Source organism: Pleurodeles waltl, chromosome 7, assembly GCF_031143425.1.
Source record: "Pleurodeles waltl isolate 20211129_DDA chromosome 7, aPleWal1.hap1.20221129, whole genome shotgun sequence".
Lineage (NCBI taxonomy): Eukaryota > Metazoa > Chordata > Amphibia > Caudata > Salamandridae > Pleurodeles > Pleurodeles waltl.
In genome coordinates this window covers 1,310,871,693-1,310,895,705 of record NC_090446.1, presented here as the reverse complement: position 1 = coordinate 1,310,895,705, position 24,013 = coordinate 1,310,871,693, and the positions used below count along the sequence as shown (strand labels likewise).

At 45.4% G+C, this 24,013-nt stretch overlaps 1 protein-coding gene across 1 annotated transcript in view; it reads left to right on the top strand.

Annotated features, from left to right (window-relative positions):
• The window catches only part of LOC138246230 (sulfotransferase 2A1-like), a 76,459-nt gene that overhangs the window by 21,741 nt on the left and 30,705 nt on the right, over positions 1-24,013 (top strand). The window contains exon 2 of the mRNA XM_069200633.1: positions 15,773-15,929. Within this exon, the coding sequence (XP_069056734.1) occupies positions 15,785-15,929 (145 nt within the window). The 5' untranslated portion in view covers positions 15,773-15,784. The remainder of the gene's footprint in view (positions 1-15,772; positions 15,930-24,013) is intronic.

Here is a 24,013-nt window from a genome sequence, read left to right as displayed (position 1 = left end):
CTTCCGGTTGCCCTGTGCCTGTGAGGTGCCACAGGTGTCTTCACTTAGCCTCCCTTTGTTTAACATATATGTCACCCCTTTGGCAAAATTGATTCAATCATTTGGCTTCCAGGTTTCACCATATTTGGACAATAACCAGATCATACTGTCCATCTCTGATACGCGGAAGAAGTAGCTGACTGGTTTGGGCTGTGTATGGTGGAAATCAGTTGCTAGATGAAGAAGAATTGGTTAAAAATGAACAGAAAGAAAACAGCGGATCATGCTCTTTGGTATGGACAGCATTACTTGGAATGATCATTGGTGTCCAGGCAACTGTGGTACATTACTGGTTCCAGTGAAAGTAGCCAAGAACCTGGGGGATTTGTTTATTGACACCTTATGGTTTGACGCTCAGGTGAACAGAACCGTGAGCTCTTGCTTTTAGTTGGTTATCATGTTGAAGAAAGTTTTGGTCTTTCTTGCTAGAGATCTTAGGGTGGCAGTGACCATTGCCTTAATTACATCTTGCTTGGATTACTACAATGTTCTCTATCTCAATAAGAACCAATTTTCCATCAACAAGCTTAAAATCATTCAGAACATTGCTGCCCGCCTGGTACTTGGTCTTCCTAGACATTTCTCAGTAAGGGAGGGGCAGAGGTCCCTGCACTGGCTTCCAGTTGAGAAGAGGGTACGTTTTAAAATATAGTTTTTTTTACCTATAAAGCTCTTCATGTGCAGGTTTCACACTATCTTAGGTCAAGTCTGAATTGGTATATGCTGAGGAGAATGTTGAGGACAGTTCAAGGTGACTGTACCACACTGCAGGAAAGCTAGATGGGGTACTTGGTCATCCTGGTTGCAGCTGCCAGGCTTTGGAACTCTCTCCCTATTCATATTAGGTGTTTAATTTCTCATCTATTGTTTTGTAAACAGGTTAAAACATTGCTTTTCCCATCTGAGTAGCTGCAATAGATGTTTTAATCACTCTATGGTGGTCTGATGTGTTTATTTTTTTATTTTTTTTCCTGTTCAGCCTTTCTCGTGTGTTTTCTCTTCTTTCCGTGCTTTGATACCTGTTTGGTCTAACGCGCTATACAAATACAAATACAAAATCTTAGTTTGTACACTGGGGAGTCCAGATTTCTTCCAGTTCTTGGCAGTATCTTGTTGAGCAACAAAACTTCCCACCCCAGGGATGTACTAATTTACAGTGATTTGTGTCAGTGTCAACTTGGATACTCCTGCACACCTTCCATAGTGCAATAAAGCCCATTCCAAAGGGCCTTATTTTACTACATAGCCAAATTGTGTGTAGAAAAATCACCTACCCAGGTCCTGTACATGCAGGAGCGTCTATCTGCCCATGTTGCCAGAGTTTACGGCAGGTGAGGCAAGAATAATATAAAACTTTTTGATCTTGATGAAGTTTGCACTACCACAAGAACAAAACAGAACGTGAAGAAACCTATGGAATATTAGTTTTGCAGGAAGGGAATCCAGCAAAAAAAAAAAACTTTTGGAAAAGCTTTCCCACCAAAAATAAGATTTTGTGTTGCTCTTCACAACCAAATTTGGGCAAAATCCACAAATTATGCACGTTTAGGCTGTGTATGATAGAGATCAGTTGCTGGATGAAGTTAACTGGTTAAAAATGAACAGAGAGAAAACAGAGATCATGCTCTTCGGTATGGACAGCATTAGTCGACTGACAAATTTTGTGAAAATGTTGTGAAATAGCAAAAGTTGTGAAATAGCTTTGCAGTCACAAGTTTAATGCTGTGAACTCCTCCTCCAGACAACCAAGGTGTCTAATGCCCTGGATGTGTCTACAGATTAGGTCATTAGATATGATGTGTTTCCTTCTGGATATATAATTCAAGAGTTATTGTACATCCATTTATTACAACTCCATATTTCCTGCAAATAGTGAGGAAGGGAAACAGACTTGATATTGAGGCAATGATACCTCCCAGAAAGGCTTCTGTGTTCTGGTGGAGGTTTTTGTGCTGTCAATGCTGCAGGCCAATATATCACTGCAGATGGCCCCTAACTGAAGCATGTGGCATGTTCAATTGAGTTAATAACAAATTCAATGAATTAGACTGTCTCTTGATTTATTTTTCATCTCAGTTTTAATTGCTGCTGTGTCCGTTCACCCACTTTGTGCACTATTGAAAGCATACCTTAGTCAAAAATGTTAAAAGGCCATGTATCTGAGACTTCCCAACAAGCAACTCTAATGTACCCTACTGTTGGAAGGTGGGCCATTAGTTGTGTGGCCTGCACAAGTAATGAGTCCGCACACGACCGCCACTGGGAACCAAACACCCCATTGTAGCGCTTGAGTCTCATAGGGTAGCGTTGCAGAACAGTCCAAGGCTTACTCAAGGGGGGTGGTGTGGGCTAGTAATCCCCATTCACGAGCACATAAGCATGTATCTCAATAAATGATTGTTCAGTCTGTGCTTTTTCTTTTGATAACGTAAAAGTACATTTATTATTCACACACACTACTCAATACTATGCAACAATCTACAACTATATACAAAGTAATGGAATCACTCTGGGAAAACATTGTGTAATCTCTCATGTCTCCTCAAGGGAGAATATAATCCAACAACCCACATGGCAAAACAATCCCCGGCGTCCCCCTTGCGACATTTGAATATTTGACAGTATTGAACATTTGACAGTGTAAGGTGAAATGAATACATCTACATTTGCAATTAAATACTTCCATCTTGCCAAGAAGTTTCTGTCAGTGTCATTATTCAAATTAGCATAATCAGGGAACATATAAGACCATATTCAAGCAATTTAACCATTAGGATTACTCCTAATTGACCATAGAATAACAGTTCAATACATTGGGTAATACCAGTCTACATCTCTAGGAGGCACCATCCCACAAGCTGGAACAAAAGTTCACATAAGCTTGTGCTCCAAACAAAGGTCGCACCCTTGGGGGGGGGGGGGGGGGGGGGGGTTTTATCATTCAATTGTCCCACCCTACCTAGGGTGGGGACACAAAACGATGTTGGGGGGAGGCTGCGCTGCTCCTGCACCTCCCCCTGTCTCTGGGCATGAATCTGGTGGTGGTCCCATCTTCCTGGAGCCACCACAAGCCTGGTTAGTGGACCATCCCTGGCTCCAGCCCTGCAAAGCATGCTGGGGTGGCTGTATATCAAATGAGCGGCTCTCCCGCGGTGCCGGGGAGAACCGCGTTGCTGCCCAAAACCTGATGATGGTCGTGGGGGGTGCCGGTCCCACCCGGGAACCCCCCCGCTCCAGGTAAGGTCTCCCTCGGTGGAGGGCGATGCAGGGAGCCCACCCGGGTCACCCCCGCCGGCTCCCCGAATGCCAGCACCTCGGTGTGCTGCCGCGGGAGCCGGCCTGCTCTGTGTAGTCTGCCCGTTCCAGCGGGCAGATGGGGGAAGGCTTGGGCTGGACAGGCCGGTTGGGGGAGTGCAAGGGCACTCCCCCTTCCTCCTTGCAGCTTTGGGGCCCTGGGATGGGGTCCGGGGCCCCTCCTCGTCTCTGCAGGGAGCGCGACGGCGCTCCCCGAGGTCTGCATCTTCTCGGGCCCCGGGATGGGGTCCATGGCCCCTCTGGGCAATCTTCACGGGGAGCGCGACAGCATCCCCTGACTTGACTTCTGCTGGGGGCCCCAGGATGGGGTCTGGGGTACCCCCGGCCTGCCTTCACAGGGAGCGCAACAACGCTCCCCGGCTTCTGCTTCGCTGCCGGCTCCGTCCCAGCCGGCGGCCATCTGTTGCCACATGTGCTCTGAAAGTCTCAGCCCCTCCTCACTGACATTCCTCGCAGGGCCTCTCTAGCCTGCTCCTGGCATGGAATGACAGCTGGCTGATTGATGCAAGGCCCTGCTCAAGCAATTGGACAAAGCAGTAATTGGCCCTAATCTGAGCTAAGTAAGAGAAAGATGACATCCATGGATGACCCATAAGTTATACAACTATGCTCTTGTAACCTACTGCATCCTTCTTTTCCTACAGGTTACAGACCCCAGGGAACTGGAGTTGCACCCTAGGCCCTCCTTTACCATTGACATTTAATGGAGTATCCCTACAATGCAAATACCTTAAGCACAAGAACTGAGTGTCTCTATAGTGAAAAGACAGTAAGCACACTGACTGTCCCTCACATGTGTACACCTCTCTCATAAGACCTACTCCAGGTCACCACCCACTCTGCATAGTTCCTCCTGCACCAGGATTACCTAAGCCCAGTTCTTGGGCTCCGCACACCAGGAATCCTCCTCCCACAGCCCTCACATGGGTGCACATCCAGGCGCACCCATGATCACATGTAACCTGCCCTTGCTGCACCACAGCAGCCTTTCCTTAGCACAGCGGCACCAGCGGTAAACATGCGCAGTCCATTTTACCATGTGTTTACTGTGCGTGAGTCACCTCCATAGGAGGCTTCCTTACAGTAAAAAGTCAAAAACCAGGTGGTCAAAAATCGAAAAATCAGCGCAGACCTGATGGTCAGAACCGTCCTCTAACACCTACTAAAAGGATTTTTGTAGTAGTTGAGGTGTAGTAGCAGATCAGCAACTCTACTTTCTCTCAGGAAATGTAACATTCTGCGATCACTCATTGTAAATGGAATGAGTACTTACGTATATGCATTCGAAAGCTGCTAAGAGAAAATGAGGAGCACAGCTGCGCCTCATGTCTGACACCTCAACCAGCCTGGCTTTGAAGTCAGGAAGTAATTGCATTTCAGCAATTTCAGATTATTACATTATATATATATACAGAGAAAATAGGAACACGTTCTTGAAAAAGTGAAAACATTCTCGACAAGGCTAGAGTGCAAGGATTGACTGATGGTGTATCTAATTTCATGGGGGCACACGACAGTTGCCTACCTGTGCTAAAAAGGTTTTAGGGTAATCTGGGACAATCTGTGTTCACACTAAGGTAACCCTGATGCATTCCGGTTCAGCAGCTATTCTTGACCTGGGGCCAGATTCCTGGTGGAACACCCTACCCATAGCGTCCCAACTGGTCAGGGGCGTGTGTGAGGAGTTACACCCACCCTAATAAATCTGTTCTCTGATAAATAGTTGGGTGTAGGTGCTTTCGGTCGGGTATGGCGAGGTGTCTTATTTCACCAAGAGTTTTTATACACACACAAACAAAAACAAACACATACTCCCTCCCTGTCTCTGTTTAGAAAGACTTCAAAAATGCTGGTAATTTCACAAAATAATGCACTTTCTATCACTTCGTACACCCACCAATCCGCATGCATCTTCCTTTCCATTGACTCTTAAGCCCCTCTTGTGCACCTTGCTTGTCCTATAATGTATTTTAACATCGTGCCAGCGTGATTGTCGGGAAATCTGAAGTTAACACCCTCCACCTACCAGTCATACTGAATAAGCTACGCCCCTGCAACTATTGTGCTGACTCCAGAAACCAGGCACTGTGGCCCATACCCTATCAATGTGTGTTCCTCTGCACATCACCATGCTGGGAATGGGTGGCTTTTCTCCTGCAGTGCAATCACACTACGAAAGCATCACTTCTCAGGAAATCAGTAATCCCTTTCGACTGTTTTGGCTTTCTGGCTGGGGACATCTGAAGGTTACATGGAGTCCAGCTGGACACTGTTTTTCAGAGAATTTCCCGCCTTCGGGACCCCAGAAGGCACACAACAATCTTTACACCAGTCATTTCACTCTTGAACACAGACCCTGTCACCGGCATACCCAAATCACACATGCAGGGTTTAATATTCCTCCGCTCCTTGCACATGACCAGGCATGGCACAGAACGTCTTCACTTATTACTGATATATGTGTGGTTTGAAGGCAAAGTGTAAATGAAATCTGAGTTCGGCAACAAGATGAAAATGGTCAGTCCATGCCAAGAACCTGTATCATGACCTCCCTCTGCAGATCAATTAACAGGAGGCCTTTAGATAGATCTGAAAGAACTGGCACGTGCAGGCAGACATCCCCAGTTCAATCTGCTGCACATGTCAGAACCATCTCTGCACAGCCACTCCAGTAGGATAAAACATCAGATAACAATTAAACCACCAGCCCCCATCATGCTGCCCATCCTCTTGAGCAGAGCAGGCCAAACAGAAGGAACTAGTGCAGATAGTGGCAGCAGGCCACGCAAGGAGCCTGACCTGGTGCCACTACTAGAAATTACAGTGTTATTACTGTGATAATAATTTATGTAGCTCACTACAAACTGTTTTGGCACTTGTTCCCCATGATGAGTGACCAGGAAATGGGATGGTATTCCTCCCTCACCCCACAGTTACCGAGATAGAGTTGATACTGGTACCTTCAAAATGGATAAAATGTATTTCTTCCGGGGGCCTGAAAGTCTTGTAAGAAATACGGGATCACTATGCTATATAGAATATCTGGAAATAATTCAGTGACAGCTGTTTAGTGTAAAAGGTCATTTATTAGGACAGGATTGCAATAAGCAACATAACCTTAACTTTTAATGAAAAACTGCAACTTTAATAACGCCCTCCCTTTAACATCTCCTCGCTCATCCTTACCCCTCCAAACCCTTATTTCGTTTCCATTCCCCTACAGACTCCCCTTTTCCTTTCATGCCCCATTTGGTTCGTGCGTACCCCCACTCACAGCCTTCACCTGCTTGTTTATTCCTTGGAAAGGTGGCCAAGCCCGCATCTGACTCACCACCCTCCCCCATCTACTACCCACTCATTCCTGCAACCTGCCCTAACTGACGATCCCCCCCTTTCCCTCTAACACTTAACTCTAACTCCCATCCTCTCCCATCTATGTTCTTTTTGCCGGATGGGTGGGAGGCCAAACTAACCGCGCAATGGGCTGCGCAGAAAGAGGCCGGTCCCTCACCCCACATCCCTTTTATCCCCACCCTATAAGCCCACCCACACTTACCTGGGGACCAATCCTGTCCGGGCGCCTTCACTTCCCCTTCCCGAAAGAGCCCGCCGGGAGACTAGAGCGGTGCTCTTACTCTCCGTGGGCCCCTCCAAAGCGCCAGACTTCCATCGTCTAGGTGAGAACTCTAGGTGACACACTAGGTCCACGATAAGTCCCTTAATAATCTCAAGGGAATTGGTAATTACCACTGCCAGTCCCATTGGGCTACTCATAATGATTTCCTTAATGGTGTTTATTAGCGCCCAACAGAACCGTTAAGCACGAAAGATTAAATAAAAACTTTAAAGGAATCACGTCTGCCTTGTGTGTTACATGCAGCTGCTTGGAGTGAGTGCAAGTTGTTTTCTCAGGATTGTAACGAGCGACCCACAGGTTACACAAGGATGTCTGCAACAAAAGCAGTGCGCCACTCATTTGTACTAGAACTGCTTGACACAACATGCTTTGGAGCAGGCATATTAACTATCTATTTTATGAGGCTTTAAACCTGTGCTTAACCACTGACCTCTGACTTCAGTTAAGCAAACATTATGTACAACGATTCAGTGGGAAGCTGTAGAATAAATGAATCCTAGTACAGCGACTCTAGGTGGGGTGGTGGCCCATGGGTGATGCTATGCTAACATTATCGCAGCCTTTGCACTAGCAACCAAGGGCTATTGCCCACTTCCAGACACTGCATGGATGTGTGGGTGGCACTTTGGCAGAGCTAGAGTAAAGCCGGGTGTTACACCATTTCTGGATCATGGACTAGGGGCTTTAAGTAGGATGAAAAAGGCGGGACTGTCTGAAAGGGATATGGCCAAGAAGCATTATATGAATAATTTCCTAGACGTTTGGCGGATGTAATTAATAGTGCCTTAAACTGTGTAAACAGAAATCCTGTGCTTCACACAACATGCCACCTGACCAGTATTTGGGTGCCTCTCTGCGAGTTTTGTGTTATTGCATGCAGGCCTATAACAGGATGCAGTCTCTCGCTCTGTTAGACACTTATGCCCTTTTGACAACTTTCTGAAATCCTCCAGGTGCATTTCTTACACAACTTTTTCATTGTTTTTCACTGTCTTGGTGCATCTGCCTTCCATTCACAATGTCCTCGCGCTCGCACACAAACACACATATTCACTCGAGCTTTCCCCCATACGCGTAAACACAGCATTTTTGTTTTCCTTTGCAGTTGTTAGTCAATATTTCAACAGCTGTGCGTACCTCCTTCTCACATTTTCAGGTAAAATGGTCATTACATTTGGCATCTAATTGACCATCGGTCTGTGCTTTCTGCAGGGTGGCCAAAATTGAATGAACAGGTTGTCTCAAAATGCTTATGACCTATTAACCAACGCTGTGAGAAACTTGCACTGCTTTCAGCTCCAGAACCCCCAGTTGTGTCTTGTCATGCATACCACAACCCAAAATCACCCAGACAAGTAGAGGCAACACCTGTCACAGAATACACTATACAAGAGCCATATGTCTCATGAAAAAAACTACAGAACCAGATGAAAGAAACAATAAATACTCATAGATAATACCAGATAAAATCAAACGTATAAAATATAAATAGGGTCTACTGATGAAATGGGTTACTTTAAAGAGATTTGCAATCATTGTTTTTGCCTGTAAAAGTTAAGGACATGTATTTTGGTTCAGGTGGGGATTCGTTTCAAAGTCCGTTTCTATTTAAATACCTGGTGTGAGGCCTGCCAGGCTCTGCCCCACTTAAAGCCCTTTAGGATTCGTAAATAAGATGTTAAACTAGGAGAGGTGAAGATTGTGTTGCTAAAAATGCAGTGGCACGCAAATGGGTCTGTGCTGTTGTGGGGTACAGCAGGAACGGACTTGAACCCAAAGCATCCCTGGCAGTTTTGTCAGACTACCCCCAACAAAACAGCAGTTGACCAAGTGTGAAGCACCGTCTGGCCCAGGGAGGTTGGAAACAAGAGTAGGTGGATTATACTGGCTTGCTGCTTTTGTTACTGGCGGCCAATACTGCAGCACTGTTGCCAAAACTGGCCCCCAGTAACAAAACCATCTCCCGCCCTTCCAGCCTCCCGGGGAAATGCCCAATGCCCGGTCTGGTCAGTCCAGTCCTGGGTACAGAGTGAAGACCATGTCAGCCGGCATGAAGCTGTGTCTTTAGAGACTCATCCCGAGCGCCTTGTGCCTCATGCTACTCAAGTCATTCAACAAAGACCATGTGAGTGACATTAAGGGAACTATGGTACCCCATTGTACACTTTAGCCTTGAACCCTGTCTGTACGTCACACTCTGGGGGAAATACTGGCCTAGTAAATTAACAATAAAAAAACTGACCTGACCGTCACCAGGCCAACTGATGCCACCATGACCTGATTCTGAGAAACTTTTAGGGTGGTATCCATCCCATACCACCCCTGGAAATAGGCCTCTGACACTATAATAGTTGCATCACTGTTTTTTACACAATTTGTAGTATTCTGGAAATTAAAATTAGTTTGTTGGCAGATGTTTTAAGGTCAAAACTACAACAAAATCTATCCTTTACGAGAATACAATAGCAAATGTGCAGTTACTGACATGCAGGTCCCCACCCTCCTACCCCCAAATGAGCTGCATCTGCTGTTGAAAGAGAGAAAGTGAGAGATCATTAAAGCTGGAACCCAAATGTTTGCTTCCTGTTACCGTTGTATTTACCAGTAAGCTCCAAAAGGAAATGTGTCCTTTTTTCATGGAAAAGAGTAACTGGTAGGTGTCTATTACCTCCTCTCTAGCTAGTTATGCTCTGTTAAACAGGGAGTGTTAGGGCACAGATAAACCTGTCAGAGAATCTCCTTATTTTCAGGTATTGGTAATCAGGAGCCTATGTACCCCCTAAATCAGTACGTGCACACAACAATTGGTATTTTACAACTGTTGGGACGGAAAAGTCCCTGACATGGTGATGGACATGTAGCCCTGCCATGAGTGCCCCAGCTGCAGAGATGCCTGGATCGCTGGTGCTGATTTGTGTGCCATTGGTGAACAAAGATCATGCATGTGTACCATGACATAGGCCTGTCTCAAGCATTGGATCTTGTTGGACCTCGAGGGATGCCCAAAGCACTACCCGCATAATGGTGCAAGGCTACTACCTTTGCCAGCACAAGCGTATACCATGCAGTGAACAGTAAAAGTGAACAGGCCCTTTTTAACTGTGTTACTGGAATCATCGCAACAGGCTTGGTTATTCAAGTTCCACTGCTGAGTGCTTAACTCAGCCTTGACCTACATCAAGTTAGTATGTAGTTCTGTGCAGTGCTTATGTGTTGTATGGCTGTAGTGGGTATATGTGTGCCTGTGAAAGGTACAATACATGGATGATTCTGGGTTCCATTTTTAGAGACCCAGGGCTGACTAGAGATAGAGAAATCCCCCCAGAGAGATATGTGGATTGCTGCATTCCTGTGAGATGTGTGGGACACACTGGAGGAAGTGAGTGCCAGGGTCTTTGGTATACTTCAAAGGGTGCCCTTTGATTCAGAGAAAGGTAACTGGAAAGGGGTCTGGGCACATTTCAGAAAGGAGATGGAGCTGATAACAAAATCATAAAGAGTAGGGCTGGAGATTCTGAGTAAACCTCAGATACACCTATCAGTGTGGCTGGCACCCAGGTGTGAACTTTTACCCGCTCCCATAGCCTACATTGTGGGGCTATTAGATTTGAAGTCGCTCGTACTGTGACAGGTTGCTTTTTGGTGGAAGGGCAGGGTAGAAGAGAGGGCACTTCAAAAGGAACCAGACCCCCCAACACAAACTTCATACTTTACATTTGGTGTCTGGAAATTTACTTTAAGAAAGAGTATTGAGGGCCAGGTTTGTCGATTATCGAGCTGTGGTGATCCGTACGTGCCCGTGCCCTGACTGAGGATCAGAACCAGAAGACTCTGAAACCACCACCCCCACACCTGAGGATAAGATCAAAGGAAAGTTACAGTCACATGGGAGGAGCACAAAGGACATCCAGCCATTGCTCCTGCAGAGATGCATGTGTGATACGCACCAGAGGCAGTGTCTCGCTCTCGAAGACTCAGTTGGACAATCCCTGCTGTTGCCGGTAAGACTCCGTGAAGAGTCAGAAGGACCCGGGGGAACTTGTTTGCCAGATAGCGCTTCAGCGCTGGAACACTTTTGACTTGTACAACAGAGTTAGAGCAAGACACTGAGACTTGGACTACTAGTGGGACCTAACCTGCATGCTGCCTATAGTGAATGGGAAATAATCAATACTGCTAGTGGTTGGAAAGTGGGACTCGGGGACTCCTTATTAAAACACTAGAGCCCTACCTCAGGGGTATGTGTGTATTGGTTGTGTATGGCTGTGTATGTCGTATTTTGCTTTGTGGTCTTATATAAATACTCCTTTTGTCACAAAATAAAGTATTTGACTGGACAATCATTTTTTGCTTCTATTGACATATTTTGAGTTGTGAGCCTGTGTTCACTTCCCACTGTATCTACCCCCCCTTTTGTCTGAGAAGTTTTGGACAGCTTGACCAGTGCAACCCTTAGAGTCAAGTGCTGAAGGTGTACTTGGCCCATTTGCTCAGGATCTATAGTAGGTTGGGCCTCAGGACATCAGGAGTCAAAGGCCTTAACCCCCACAGATGGGCCCAGTAGCTCCTTCTTGCCAAATGGCCCTCTGAAAGGGGTTCTGACAGAATCTCTATGATAATATACAAATCAGCATGAATGTTAGGTAAAACTTCATCGTATTTCACAATTTTACAGAAGCTCCGAGCACTCACAAGGAAGTCCACGCTGGGTACTTAGTTTTTATTTGTACTTTATTCTCATCCAATCAAATCTCCATTGACCATGCCTTGGTCACAGCCGACTTCTTCAGGGCTAAACGTCTCAATATCTTTGAATCATGTGTTTGTATCTCATTGTATACCTCCAAGGTGCAAATCTCCCACTCTGGTCAGTTACAGAACTGGTGCATATTCTTCTTCATAGGGTGTGTGTCATGTACCTGGGAGAGTGCCATCGATTTGCAAGGCGTCTTGCCCAAATTAGCAGGGTACTTTGATCATATTTCATCACACATCCCGATTGTTCTAATCTTACCTACAAAATATACCTAAATATTGTCGGCCATCTAACATGTATGACTGTCTTTGGGTCAGCAATTGGAATATAGAACATTTGCATCTCCAGTAACTGGTCCATCTGTATACCCTCACACCTACGGCATTACCTTACGTACTTTATCCCCAATAATGGAGGGGATTACTCATGATCAGCTCCTGTGCTGGTAGAAAAAATGTGCAACCGGTGCTTCTTTGCAGAAGAATAAACAATCTGCTGAAGCAAATGTTACTTCGTTCTTATATTTTTTTCACAACAGATCTTTACAAGATCATCTCCTTAGCCCCAGTTACAACACATGCATCGGTAATGTGGAAAGGTTTCCTCCTCTGTCCTGTTAGCTTGAACGCTGTGACAAGCATGAAGTTTCTAAATATGACAGTATAGCACAAACTGTTAGCATTACCGTTCAAATGATTAATCCACTTTTCTAGTTTCTGTCCCCGCTACAAGCATTTCCTAATGTTAAATTGCAGTATGTTTATATACCATCAAGTCTATATTACTTATAATTACGGGCTAGCATATAAAAGCCCTTCCATTACCACCAGGAGACATTATAAATAACGTTATAGAGCTCGCCTCTATGAAATGCCTATGCTGTAAAGTCTACCATTGCACATAATTGACAGTCAGTAGTAGGTCAATTTATCCAGCAAGCAATGGCAATGCCAACAAGTCCGGCTTGTAACTAAGTGCCTCCTCAGTCAGTGATGGCATAGGTATTCAATAACTCATTATACATACACTCTGTCACTCATCTTAACATTTATATGTCTATTTATCAACCTGTTGATTCATTGTTGCATTCATCCACTTATATAACCACATCAAACTCACACAATAAATACAAGATACATTTAAAGTGGGGAAAAAAAACATGTTGCCGTAAAAGCATAGCGGACATATGCATACAATAACAAATTAAACATAACAGCAAGTGCCCGTCTTGCAGCGGCACTGTAAATGTTGTTTCATTTTGTGGAAGTTCTAGAATAGCCACCACGTTTAGAACCAATGTCTTGAACCATCCTGGAATAGTGAAACTATGGACAACGTCATTCCAGGACTGCGAGTCCACGGCCTCTAGACCAGGCCACAGAGTGTGGCACACTACAGGTGAGATGGATGGAAAGCAGTCTGTTGGCACTCTCTGGGGAGATGTTTTCTGTAATATAATTGAAAATAAAAAGATGAGTAGTAAAAGATTAAAGGAAAAAATGGAAAACGGGACGATTAGTATGCCAGTCCTGGCATTGAAACACACTCCTTTCTGGGTGGATGTGAATGTGAAAAGAAAAAATCCTCCACTCGTGATTGAATAGAGCCAATGTCTGCAAAGATTGACCTACTGCCTCATGTTAAATATTATAATAGATGCAAGTGGAATGCTTCAGCCACTGGTTCTATTGCATTGGCTCTATTGCCATGGCATGACAGACAGTATTTTTCTGATCTGTTTTGCTTCCTCTGCCTCTTTTAATTTCCAACATATTTTAAAATATATACACCTCTTGCAGCCAGAAAAGCTTGATGGCATTGGATGAAGAGGCCGTGTTCTTGAGGATCTGGAACATGCTGAAGCTTCAAAATAAATCTCTTTCCGGGCATTTGGTTAGTCAAGAGGAGTGAGGAATTACGACAAAGATAATGGGTATCAAAGGTGTATGGTATTTGAAAACTAAGGGCCAGATGTAGCAAAGGGTTTTTCCCATTCTGTGTCATTGGGAAAATGTGTTCGTACAAATGGCCCTTAAAGAGGTGAAATTATGTTCTCATTGGCCCACACTGTGGTGTCAGAAGAGTGACCCAGGTTGCAGCTGCTACAGTTAGTTACAGGAGCAAAAACATACTTGAGTCATGGTGCAGGGTCAGATGTCTTCCCTCATTTGCTTGTGGCTATGCCCCAATGCAAGAGAGGAAACGCTGTGAGTATGTCACCACGATCCATATTACAGAATTGGTCTAAAAAACAATGTGCCCCAGTTGTACCAAATGCCAAATGCTTTCCAAGTGCACTTTGTGTAATATAGCTGCTGACATCTTTAAGGGCCAGATGTAGAAAGGGTTTTGCGCCTCGTAAACAGCGAAAAACGCCGTTTGCGAGGCGCAAAAGCCTCCCCGGTATGCAGAAATGCATTTTGCGAGTCGGATCCGACTCGCAAAATGCATTTCCGACTCGCAAATAGGAAGGGGTGTTCCCTTCCTATTTGGGACTCTCAATGCAATTAAATTCCATTTGCGACCGCGAAAGCGGTCGCAAATGGAATTGCAGTTACCATCCACTTGAAGTGGATGGTAACCCAGTCGCAAACGGGAAGGGGTCCCCATGGGACCCCTTCCCCTTTGTAACTGGAATAAAAAATATTTTTTCAGAGCAGGCAGTGGTCCAATGGACCACTACCTGCCCTGATAAAATCCGAAACAAAAGGTTTCGTTTTTTTTTTCAAAGTGCAGCTCGTTTTCCTTTAAGGAAAACGGGCTGCACTTAGAAAAAAAAAAACTGCTTTATTAAAAAGCAGTCACACGACATGGTGGTCTGCTGTCTCCAGCAGGCCACTATCCCTGTGAGTGCCCATGCTCGCAATGGGGTCGCAAACTGCGACCCATCTCATTAATATTGATGAGGTGGGTCTTTGCGACCCCATTGCGAGTTGCAGAAGGTGTCTGAGACACCTTTCTGCATACCAAATTGCGACTTGCAATTTGCGAGTCGCAGGGACTCGCAAGTCGCAATTTGGTATTTTGCTACATCTGGCCCTAAATCTCTCTCCAGGAGAGATCCGGATCACACCAGACTGGGGGGGCTGAGCTTCATATGGCTTTCTTTAGGTTTGTGTGACCCCTTTTGACCCTAGAAACAGCCCTTCAGTTGCAGCACATAGCCTGGGTATAGTTACAGGAATAAATTCCTGCGGCTAGGTTCTACACCAGTTTTAGAAATGTTGGAATATTTCAAGAGCTTCCTTAAAGAACTTTCAAAACTTTGTAGCAAATATGTTTTAAAAAAGTATTGTTTGGCCCTGCTTTTAAAATAATAAAAAAGTGCTCTGCGGGTACAAAACATGGCCATTTGCACCACATTATGCCTATGTCAGACATGATGCCTGCAAGGGAGGCGTTCCGACACAGGGAGACCTGAAAAAATGGCACAGTAAAATTTACAACATTTCACTGAGCCATTTTTTCCGTCATTTTTTATTCCTGCTCAAGGCAACAGTTTAAATGACATAGCCTTATTAACCTATGGGCCTCCCTGTGCTTTGCTGCACCAGCGTCAACATTTTTGATGCTAGTGCAGCAAAACGCCACAATAGCATCAAAATGTTGACACTGTTGTGCTAACAACCGCCATGGTGCCCCGTAATGGCTGTTGTGGGAACGCAAGAAAAGTGTTACATCGGGACAGATGCCTCACTTTCTTGCAAATCTACCAAAGACTCCATATATGCCAGTTTTGGGACTTACTTAACAATCCAGTGTGCCCTGGGGATTATAATCATAGTGTGCATAGTTACGATTTTTTGGATAAATGGCCTATATTTAAATCGTTTGTAAAAGGAACCTTGACTGAAATATGGTGCCTGTGAGAATAAGGTGTCTTCTGTCTATTGTTATGTGATGGTGGAGTGGCGTCAAAGCAATCTATTTTTTCCTGTGTACACAGGATTTGTGTACAATTTCTGTCGCCACAGAATAATCAAGGTGTCTCTGACGGGCTTTGCTTTGGTCTGTTCCCCATTCAGCGCGTTTGCTCCATGGAAGCCATAACGACGGAAGACCTGGTGGTGAATGGGATCCGTTTTCCGGCCGTAGCACACGATGAGGAGAGCCTGCGCTACGTTCAGCACGAGTTTCAAGTCCGCGACGATGACGTCTTCAACGTCACTTACCCCAAATCTGGTAACGTGTCTCCAGAACTTCTTGGTCATTTTCGTGTGTTTATTCTGCTTATGTTCTTTCGCTTCGCCCCATTCAGACTGGGTGAATTGAATTTATTTGTCTTTATAGAGAAAATGCTGCAAACTGTATCTCCTCATTGTTTTGTCGAGGACTCGACTTTTCAATTGTTAAGAGAGAAAAGCTCTGCCTTGTCTCTTCAGGGAGCATTCAGAGTCTTGTTTTTCAGGAGAACCTTGTTGTGACAAGGAATGAAAACGCTGCTTAGACGGTATACAATGCATACAATGGCAGGCGGCGAGCCTGCACCATAAAGTCAACACATCGTAACACAGAGTCAACTGCAGTTCTCCAGTCCTTGACTTTTCTTTGACTAAAGCCTCTCGTGCTTCTGCGTGAAAAGAAAGGAATGAAGCTGTACATTCAGGCGTTTTATTTGCTCATTTTACAAAATTTTAAGTCTACGTTTTATGCTTCTCAAAATTCACTCAGGGCAGCTTTCACACAGAAACAAAAGAGTATCCATGTAAGGGGCCAGTGCATCACATATGTACCGAAGTCAAAATTTGAGATGGAGGAAAGGAGTGAGAGAGAAAAGAAGCAGGAAGGTATTGCAAGAGGAAGAGGAAAACCCACTAGTATGGGTGAGAGCGGAGGGGATGGGATGAGAGATAAAAAAAAAGGACAAGGGAGATTGGAGAAAGGGAAAAGAGAGGAAGGAGATTAAAGTAGAGAAAAAAGAGAGCGAAGAGGTAGAGGAGAGAGAGACAATTAGAGGATGGTGAGACGAAAGGATGGGGAGGCAAAGCAGGAGGGAGGCACGGAGGAAGGAGGGAGACAGTTATTTTACTTGCTACTAGGAGCATCCTCAGTCCTCTTGCTTCTTCCTGCCTAAGGGACACCAATTCTACCCCACTTCAAAACCGCAACGCACCAATGGGAAAGGGTTGGGAGCAGCATGGGTGACTTCCAGCTTATAGCAATGGCTCTCCCACCAATGACTAACGCCAAGTCAATGAAACGATTAGGTACTATTTCTTGTTGGTGGCGACTGAAGAGGTCCAGTAGGGCACTTTCAGCAGAATATAAGTCAGTACGTTGAGGTAGCTCTGTAAGAATTTCCGTAATTTGGAGCCAGAAGTGGCTCGACTTCGGGCAGGACCAAAACATATGGATCATGTCAGCACCTAGATTCAACCAATCAATCAGGAATTTGTAAAGTGCACTACTCACCTATGAGGTTCTAAAGGTCCTGAGGTGGGGGGCAGGGGAAGTGAGTTGCTGCTACTGATCTAACAGCCAGGTCTTGAGAATTTTCCTGAAGGTAAGGAGGTCTTTGGTCTGACGCAGGTGGGTGGGAAGAGTGTTCCACGTCTTGGCGGCAAGGTGCGAGAATGATCTGCCGCCGGTTGTAGTTCTGGGGTCGCATGGGACAGTTGCGAGGGGGAGATCGGCGGAGAGCGGAGATGCTGGGTCGGGGTGTAGATGGCTTTCCTTCTGTTGAGGTGTTCTGGTCCGGTGTTGTGCAGTGCTTTGTGAGCATGGGTGAGGAGTTTGAAGGTGATTCTCTTGTTGACTGGAAGCCAGTGCAGGTCTCTCAGATGGCCTGTGATGTGGCAGTGGCTGGGGATGTCCAGGATAAGGCGTGCAAAGGCATTCTGGATGTATTGCAGCTTCTTCTGGAGTTTGGCCATGGTTCCTGCGTAGAGGGCATTGCCGTAGTCCAGTTTGTTGCTTACGAGGGCTTGGGTGACTGTTCTTCTGGTTTCGGTGGAGATCAATTTGTAGATCTTTTTAGAGCATGTGGAGAGTGTTGAAGCAGGAGGAGGAGATGCCGTTGACTTGCTGGGTCATGGATAATGAGGAATCCAAGATGAATACTAGTTTTGGTGCGTGGTCCGTGGGCGTCGGAGTGGCTCTTAGAGTGGCAGGCCACCAGGAGTCATCCCATGTGGAGGGGGTGTAGCCAAAGATGAGGACTTCCGTCTTGTCGGAATTGAGTTTGAGGCAGCTTTTCTTCATCCATTCAGTGATGGCCTTCATTCCTTTGTGGAGGTTGGTCTTGGCGGAGTCCTTGGTGAGGGAGAGGATAAGCTGGGCGTTGTCAGCATATGAGATGATGTTGAGGTTGTGGGATCAGGCGGTGTTAGCGAGCAGGGCCCTGTAGACGTTGAAGAGTGTCGGGCCAAGGAACGAACTCTGGAGTATGCCGCAGATGATTTTGGTGGCCTCTGAGTGGAATGGGGGGAGGCGGACTCTCTGGGTTCTGCCGGTGAGAAAGAAGGTGACCAAGTCCAGGGCTCTGTCACGGATTCCTGCATTGCTGAGGCATGAGTGTAGGGTGTGGTGGCAGATGGTGTCAAACGTGGCTGAGAGGTCCAGGAGGATGAGGGACACAGTTTCGCTGTTGTCCAGTATGGTTTTGATGTCGTCGGTGGCTGTGATGAGGGCCGTTTCGGTTCTGTGGTTGCTGTGGAATCCAGATTTGGAAGGGTCCAGGGTGCAGTTCTCCTCGAGGAAGAGAGTTAGCTGTCTGTTGACAGCCTTCTCAATGACTTTTGCCGGGAAGGAGTGCAGGGAGATAGGCCGGAAGTTCTAGATTGTGAGAGTGGACGCATTCTGAAGAGGAACCAAATATTTTGTGCAATGCTGTTGGTGTGAGAAATGTATGTAGTATGTTGTGCTATATATATTGGAATTTGGCATTCCGTGACTACCTTGATGATGTATTAGCTCCCTTTCCCATTCCTTTTCCAGAAATTCCCTGCCTATGTCCTTCTCCCAGATCCGATGAGTCAGTAGCAAGGGATCTCGAGCCATGTGCATCAACGCTCTAGCAAATCAGGTGACTAGACGCCAGCTGCTGCCTATAATATGTAGAGTGTGTACTAGAGGGTGATGGTCTGGTTCCGAATCCCTTATCTGCCAAAGGTTCGCTAATATGGCGCGAATCCTGGTGTATGCCAAGAAGTGGCCTAACGGTATGCCTCCATCTATGTGTAAACTGTCGAAGGATTATAGTACCTTATCTCGGAATAGTGCTCCCACCATGCTAATTCCCACTGCTTCCCAGCATTGCAAACTTATTTGGCCCAGCAGCTCTCGGAGCGGCTGAAAGGCTGACAGTTTAGTTTCCGGGAAGTATTTTGTAAGCTAGGGCACAAGCTTGATGCCTCACTTGTAGCTGGTGTGAGCTGTTGTCAAGAGTGTGCTGCATTGTGGGGGTGGCACAGCAGACAGGAGAAAGGTTACCTGGACCATTCACAGTGGGTCGGTTGTGCCCTACCCTAGTTCTTCCAGCAGTCAACCTACCAGCCGTTGTAGCTGTGCTGCAAGATAATAGCGTTCAAAATTACAACCGCCAAGCCCTCCCTTTTCAATGGGGAGCTGAAGTTTGCTCAATGCTACCCTACGCCTGCCCTTGTTTTAAAAGAATGTGCCAAGCGCAGCGTGAAGCATGCGGATGACTCTCCTAGGGATGAGCAATGGGAGTTTATGAAAGAAGTACAGCCGGGGCGGGAGTATAGCCATTTTGGACAGCGCAATTCTACCCTGAACTGTAAGAGGGAGTGTGCTCCAGAAAGCCATCTGAGAGCGTACAGCAGTAATAGCCCTTATAAGATTACCATCTAGCAAGTCTGGGACAGAATGATAAATGTGTATAACTAGATAGCAGAAGGAAGTAGTCACACATCGGACCTCTTGCAAGTCCGCCTGCAGCCGCTGTGGAGGACACAGCGAATGAAGGTGATACAGGTGATTTTAGACCAATTTACTCCTAGATCTGATGCTGCTTTGAATTCAGATAGGAACTCAGTTATAGCATTTATGCCCTTCCTGATATCACAAATGTAAATCAGCACATCATCTGCGTACAAGAAGGCAGTATGCAGAGTTCCTTCAAGGGGAATACCCCACTCTTTACCCTGCTACCGCAGTTTCTGAGCCAGTGGCTCCATGGCTATTGCAAAAAGCAGGGGGGATAAGGGACACCCCTGTGGTGTGTCCCTTTTCACTGGAAAAGGAGAAATGCTCTGGCCCAACCTCACTTGAGCGATGGGATCCGCATACAGGAGACGGATAAAGCTTTGTAGGTGGCCAGTGATGCCAAAGACTGTAAGAGTTGAAAACATATATTCCCAGTCTAGCATATCAAATGCTTTCTCAAACTCTATAACCAGGCATGCAGCATATGGCCATTGGGCTGGTGCTCATTACATAACTCTATGCAGCCTACATCGTGATCTGCCTGGCACAAAACCACTCTGGTCCATATGTATCAGTTGAGGCAGTTTACTTAGTAATTTGGAGGCGATAAATTTGCCTAGGATCTTGTAATCCCTTCCCAGCATTGAGAGGGGGAGGTACAAAGCCATCTCCTTTGGGTCTCTGTCCCGTTTAGGGAGGGACATGAGTAAGGACTCTCATGGACAGGGGTATTCTTCCCTCCTGCAATGCAGTACGATAGATTTCTAACAATTTAGGGGCCAAGATCGTCAAATAAATTATATAAAATTCAATGGGGTGCCCATATAATCCCAGGGTTTTACCTGTTGCTAGTGCCTTTACATCCTCATTTATGTCGGGCATTGTAAGGGGCGTGTTTAGGGCCTCTATATTAGACACAGGAAGTACCTGCAGTGTGACCTCCCAAAGAGGGGCATTTATCTTCTGAGTTCTAATCAATGGTGTGGGACCATACAGATCTCGTTAATAAGCAGTAGGGGCCTCATGAATATCAGCTTGATTAGTTAGTAAGCAAGTAGGGGACATTGTAATTGCCGTGATGGGCAAAATGGGAGCTGAGCTACGCAACAATCACGCCAGGAGGTGGCCCGATTTGATCCCCCTCAGCATGCACCTGGGCCTGGTATGCTTTAAAGTCTAGGCAGCAGAGGTGCTCTACTAGTTGGGCATGCATCTCAGTGGCGTCCATGAGCTGGTGGTTCTCCCTTGGGGAGGTGTGTGATTGGAGTTCCACTTCCTGCAGGGTATTTTTCAATTGTGTTAACTCCATATTATTGCTGCTCGAACTCTCACCGTTGTGTGGATACAGTGTCCACGTACCACTGCTTTCAGTGCCTCTCAGTCAACCAAATGAGAGGTTGCAGTGCCCCAGTTATCTGTCAGATAGTGTTTCAAGGTCTCCAGTGTGGTTTCCCTGAACCCTTGGTCTTCCAGTGTCATGGGCTGCAATCTTCATGTGGGTACAGGTGGTCGCGGAGGCCCCAAGTGGAATTGCACTGGTAAAGGATTATTGTCTGAGAACATATTCCCCAAATATTCTGTGGTGATGGCCAGTGACTGCAAGGGGGCCCGGCAAAGCATATAATCTAGTCAAGCATGCAGATCGTGTGGCTTGGAATAATATGAAAACTCTGTACCTTCAGGATGTAGTGTGCACCAGCAATCATGCAGCGCCCACTGTCCCACCCACTGGGAGAAGTGTATTGCTGTGGACACAACAGGCGACCTGGCCAGTGAGGGATATGACCGATCACAGTCAATATTGAGTACACTGTTGAAATCTTCTCCTACTATCTATGGAAGGTGTGCCCATCTTACCAAAACGGTAGATAATCTCGTAAAGAAAGCTATTTGTGAGACATTGGGACCTTAGACACTGCTCAGTAGCACCTGCCAATAATCCCTCCAAAAAGAAATATCAGCCATCGGGGTCTATCTGTGTGTTGGTAGAGTGGAATGGAACTCTTGCATGGATCCAGAACATGACACCACGTGCATACCCCAAGTACGTAGTGCAATAGCATTACCGATGCCATCTATGCTGCAGCCTAGTGTCCTCTCCCACCGCTATGTGTGTTTCCTGCAATAGCACTATTTGCGCTCCGTGACGCCGGATGCACTGCTGTGTTGCATGTCTGTTACGAGTCGTGCCCATACCCCGAACATTCCAAATTACTACTTTGATGTCTGTCATTTAACTACAGTAAGGGAAAAGGATGCCTTCTGCTCGTTGTGGGCCCAAATCTAGACCTGTGCTTGTGCATGCTATGCAGCTTCCATGAACTAGGTTATAACTGCAACTATTACCCACAACTCCCATCCCAGGGTGTCTCAGAACTTCAAAGTATGCCCAAACCTTGAACATAAAGTCCCAACCTATGGGGTGTCCATTTAGCCCAATGGCGAAAGCCTTAAGCACACTGGAGCAGAGTGTGGGAGGGTGGATGGTTCACACATTCAACCAAGTCGGTTTCATAGGGGCAGCATTTGGTGCATGTGCCAGTCGGCCCGCAATGGATAGCAGCTTACAGAATGCAGTGCCTCATCTTGGTGCCAAACCACGCCCCCAAGTATAAGTCCATATTTATCACAGTAATAAATGTGTAATCATACCATTTTACAACTCTGTTTATTCTCAAAACATAAAATAAAAACGGATACATGACAACAAGATGGGCACAAAATAAATATGAATAAATACAGATGGATATGGCAGAAAAATAAATACCATTAAATTGGGATCCCTAATTATAACCTGCTACCATCATGCAAGTTGCAATATAATCAACTTTATTTTTGTGTCCAGTGCCAGATGTATAAGAATCACTCCTCTGTGCTGGAATCCCCACTGAGATGAGACTTGGATGTACTGGAGCAATACAAAGGGGTAATTTCAGGTCTCACTATTGTGCTGGCGGAGAATGTGTAGTTTAGCTCCCTGAAGTTTACTTCCAAGGCCTTTTAGCAAATAGCATTACAACATGAACAACAGGTTCATAAGGGAAATCCAAGTTATATTTCCCTACTTCAAACGTTTTCATAGCTGATACTGACCTCTCCTTAAACTGTAGAAAGCTAACCTCCTAAACGGCCCCTAATGCTGGTGATGTGGTAAGTCAAGATGTGACCTCATTCACACCCACTGACACTATACTGCCTTGGAACTATACTGAACTGCAAAGTGGACCACACTGTTAAAAATGAGGGACTTGCACTCTACTCATCACCACATCTGGCTGTGTCCCATGAAATTTCAGACTTTGTAGAAACGTCCAGTCAAAGCAACAGTAGCTGGTTACAGAATTAACAAGAGTTGTTGCATTGATACTTGTTATCTATAGGATAAATGACAATGGTTTTATTTACCCAGATTTGCGAACTTTTCTACACCTTGCGCCATACAGATTCCCAAGACATGGTAGGCTGGAAGTGAATGGCCTAGTTATTCTGTCTAGGCCTGGTCTTTCACATAAAACTGCATGTTCGCTGGAAATGTGCTCCAAATATCATGCCTCCTTGTTGGGGATGTGTCATTGTAACGTAATCCATTGCTCCTTATTCTACTGCTGAACCTAATCACCGATGTATAGGGAGTTTTGGTAGACATGTCAATGTATATGAATGAGCATACATACCCCATTTTGTTTATATCTCTGTTTACATATGGAACGGCAGCTAGCGTGCCCAATTGAACACACTTCTGCTATTGTGTTATATTCTGTTCTTCTCACTCCATTTTTGGTTATGTATGTTTATCTACTGCCTGTAGTCTAGGAGGTTGACTACACTAGCTGATATGTGTTTTTGGAAGATTGTAAACCATGTTTACAATGTTTTCTCTTTTTATTGCATATATTAAAATTCAAATACAAATATTGCAGAACATAGAAATAAGTAAAACATTAAGGTGGATAATCAAAAAAGTAAAGAGCAGTACAAGATGTGATAAGTTTAAAGTGAAAACACATAATATGTGTGGTAAACCTAGGTTTTATAGACCTAAAATCATAAAGTAGTAGTGCCTTTCCTTTAGAACAGCTTGTTTCAAATGTAGGATGAAGCGCTACTATGCACAAATGTGTAAGGATGGATGTGTCAAGTTACCAAAAGGGCAAAGTAAGCTCCATAGTGACGACATAAGCTCCAAACTGATGTGATATTCTTCCTGCAAAAGAAATGTGTGTGTTTACTGATGTAACAGCTATTGATAGAAGAGGTAGGAAAATAGAAAACAAGATAAAAGATCATCCCAAATGTAGACACTTTTTTCTATCATCTTCCCATTTCAATATATTCTCAGGTAATCAGCTTCATATTTCTTTAATTCATCTGCCATACAT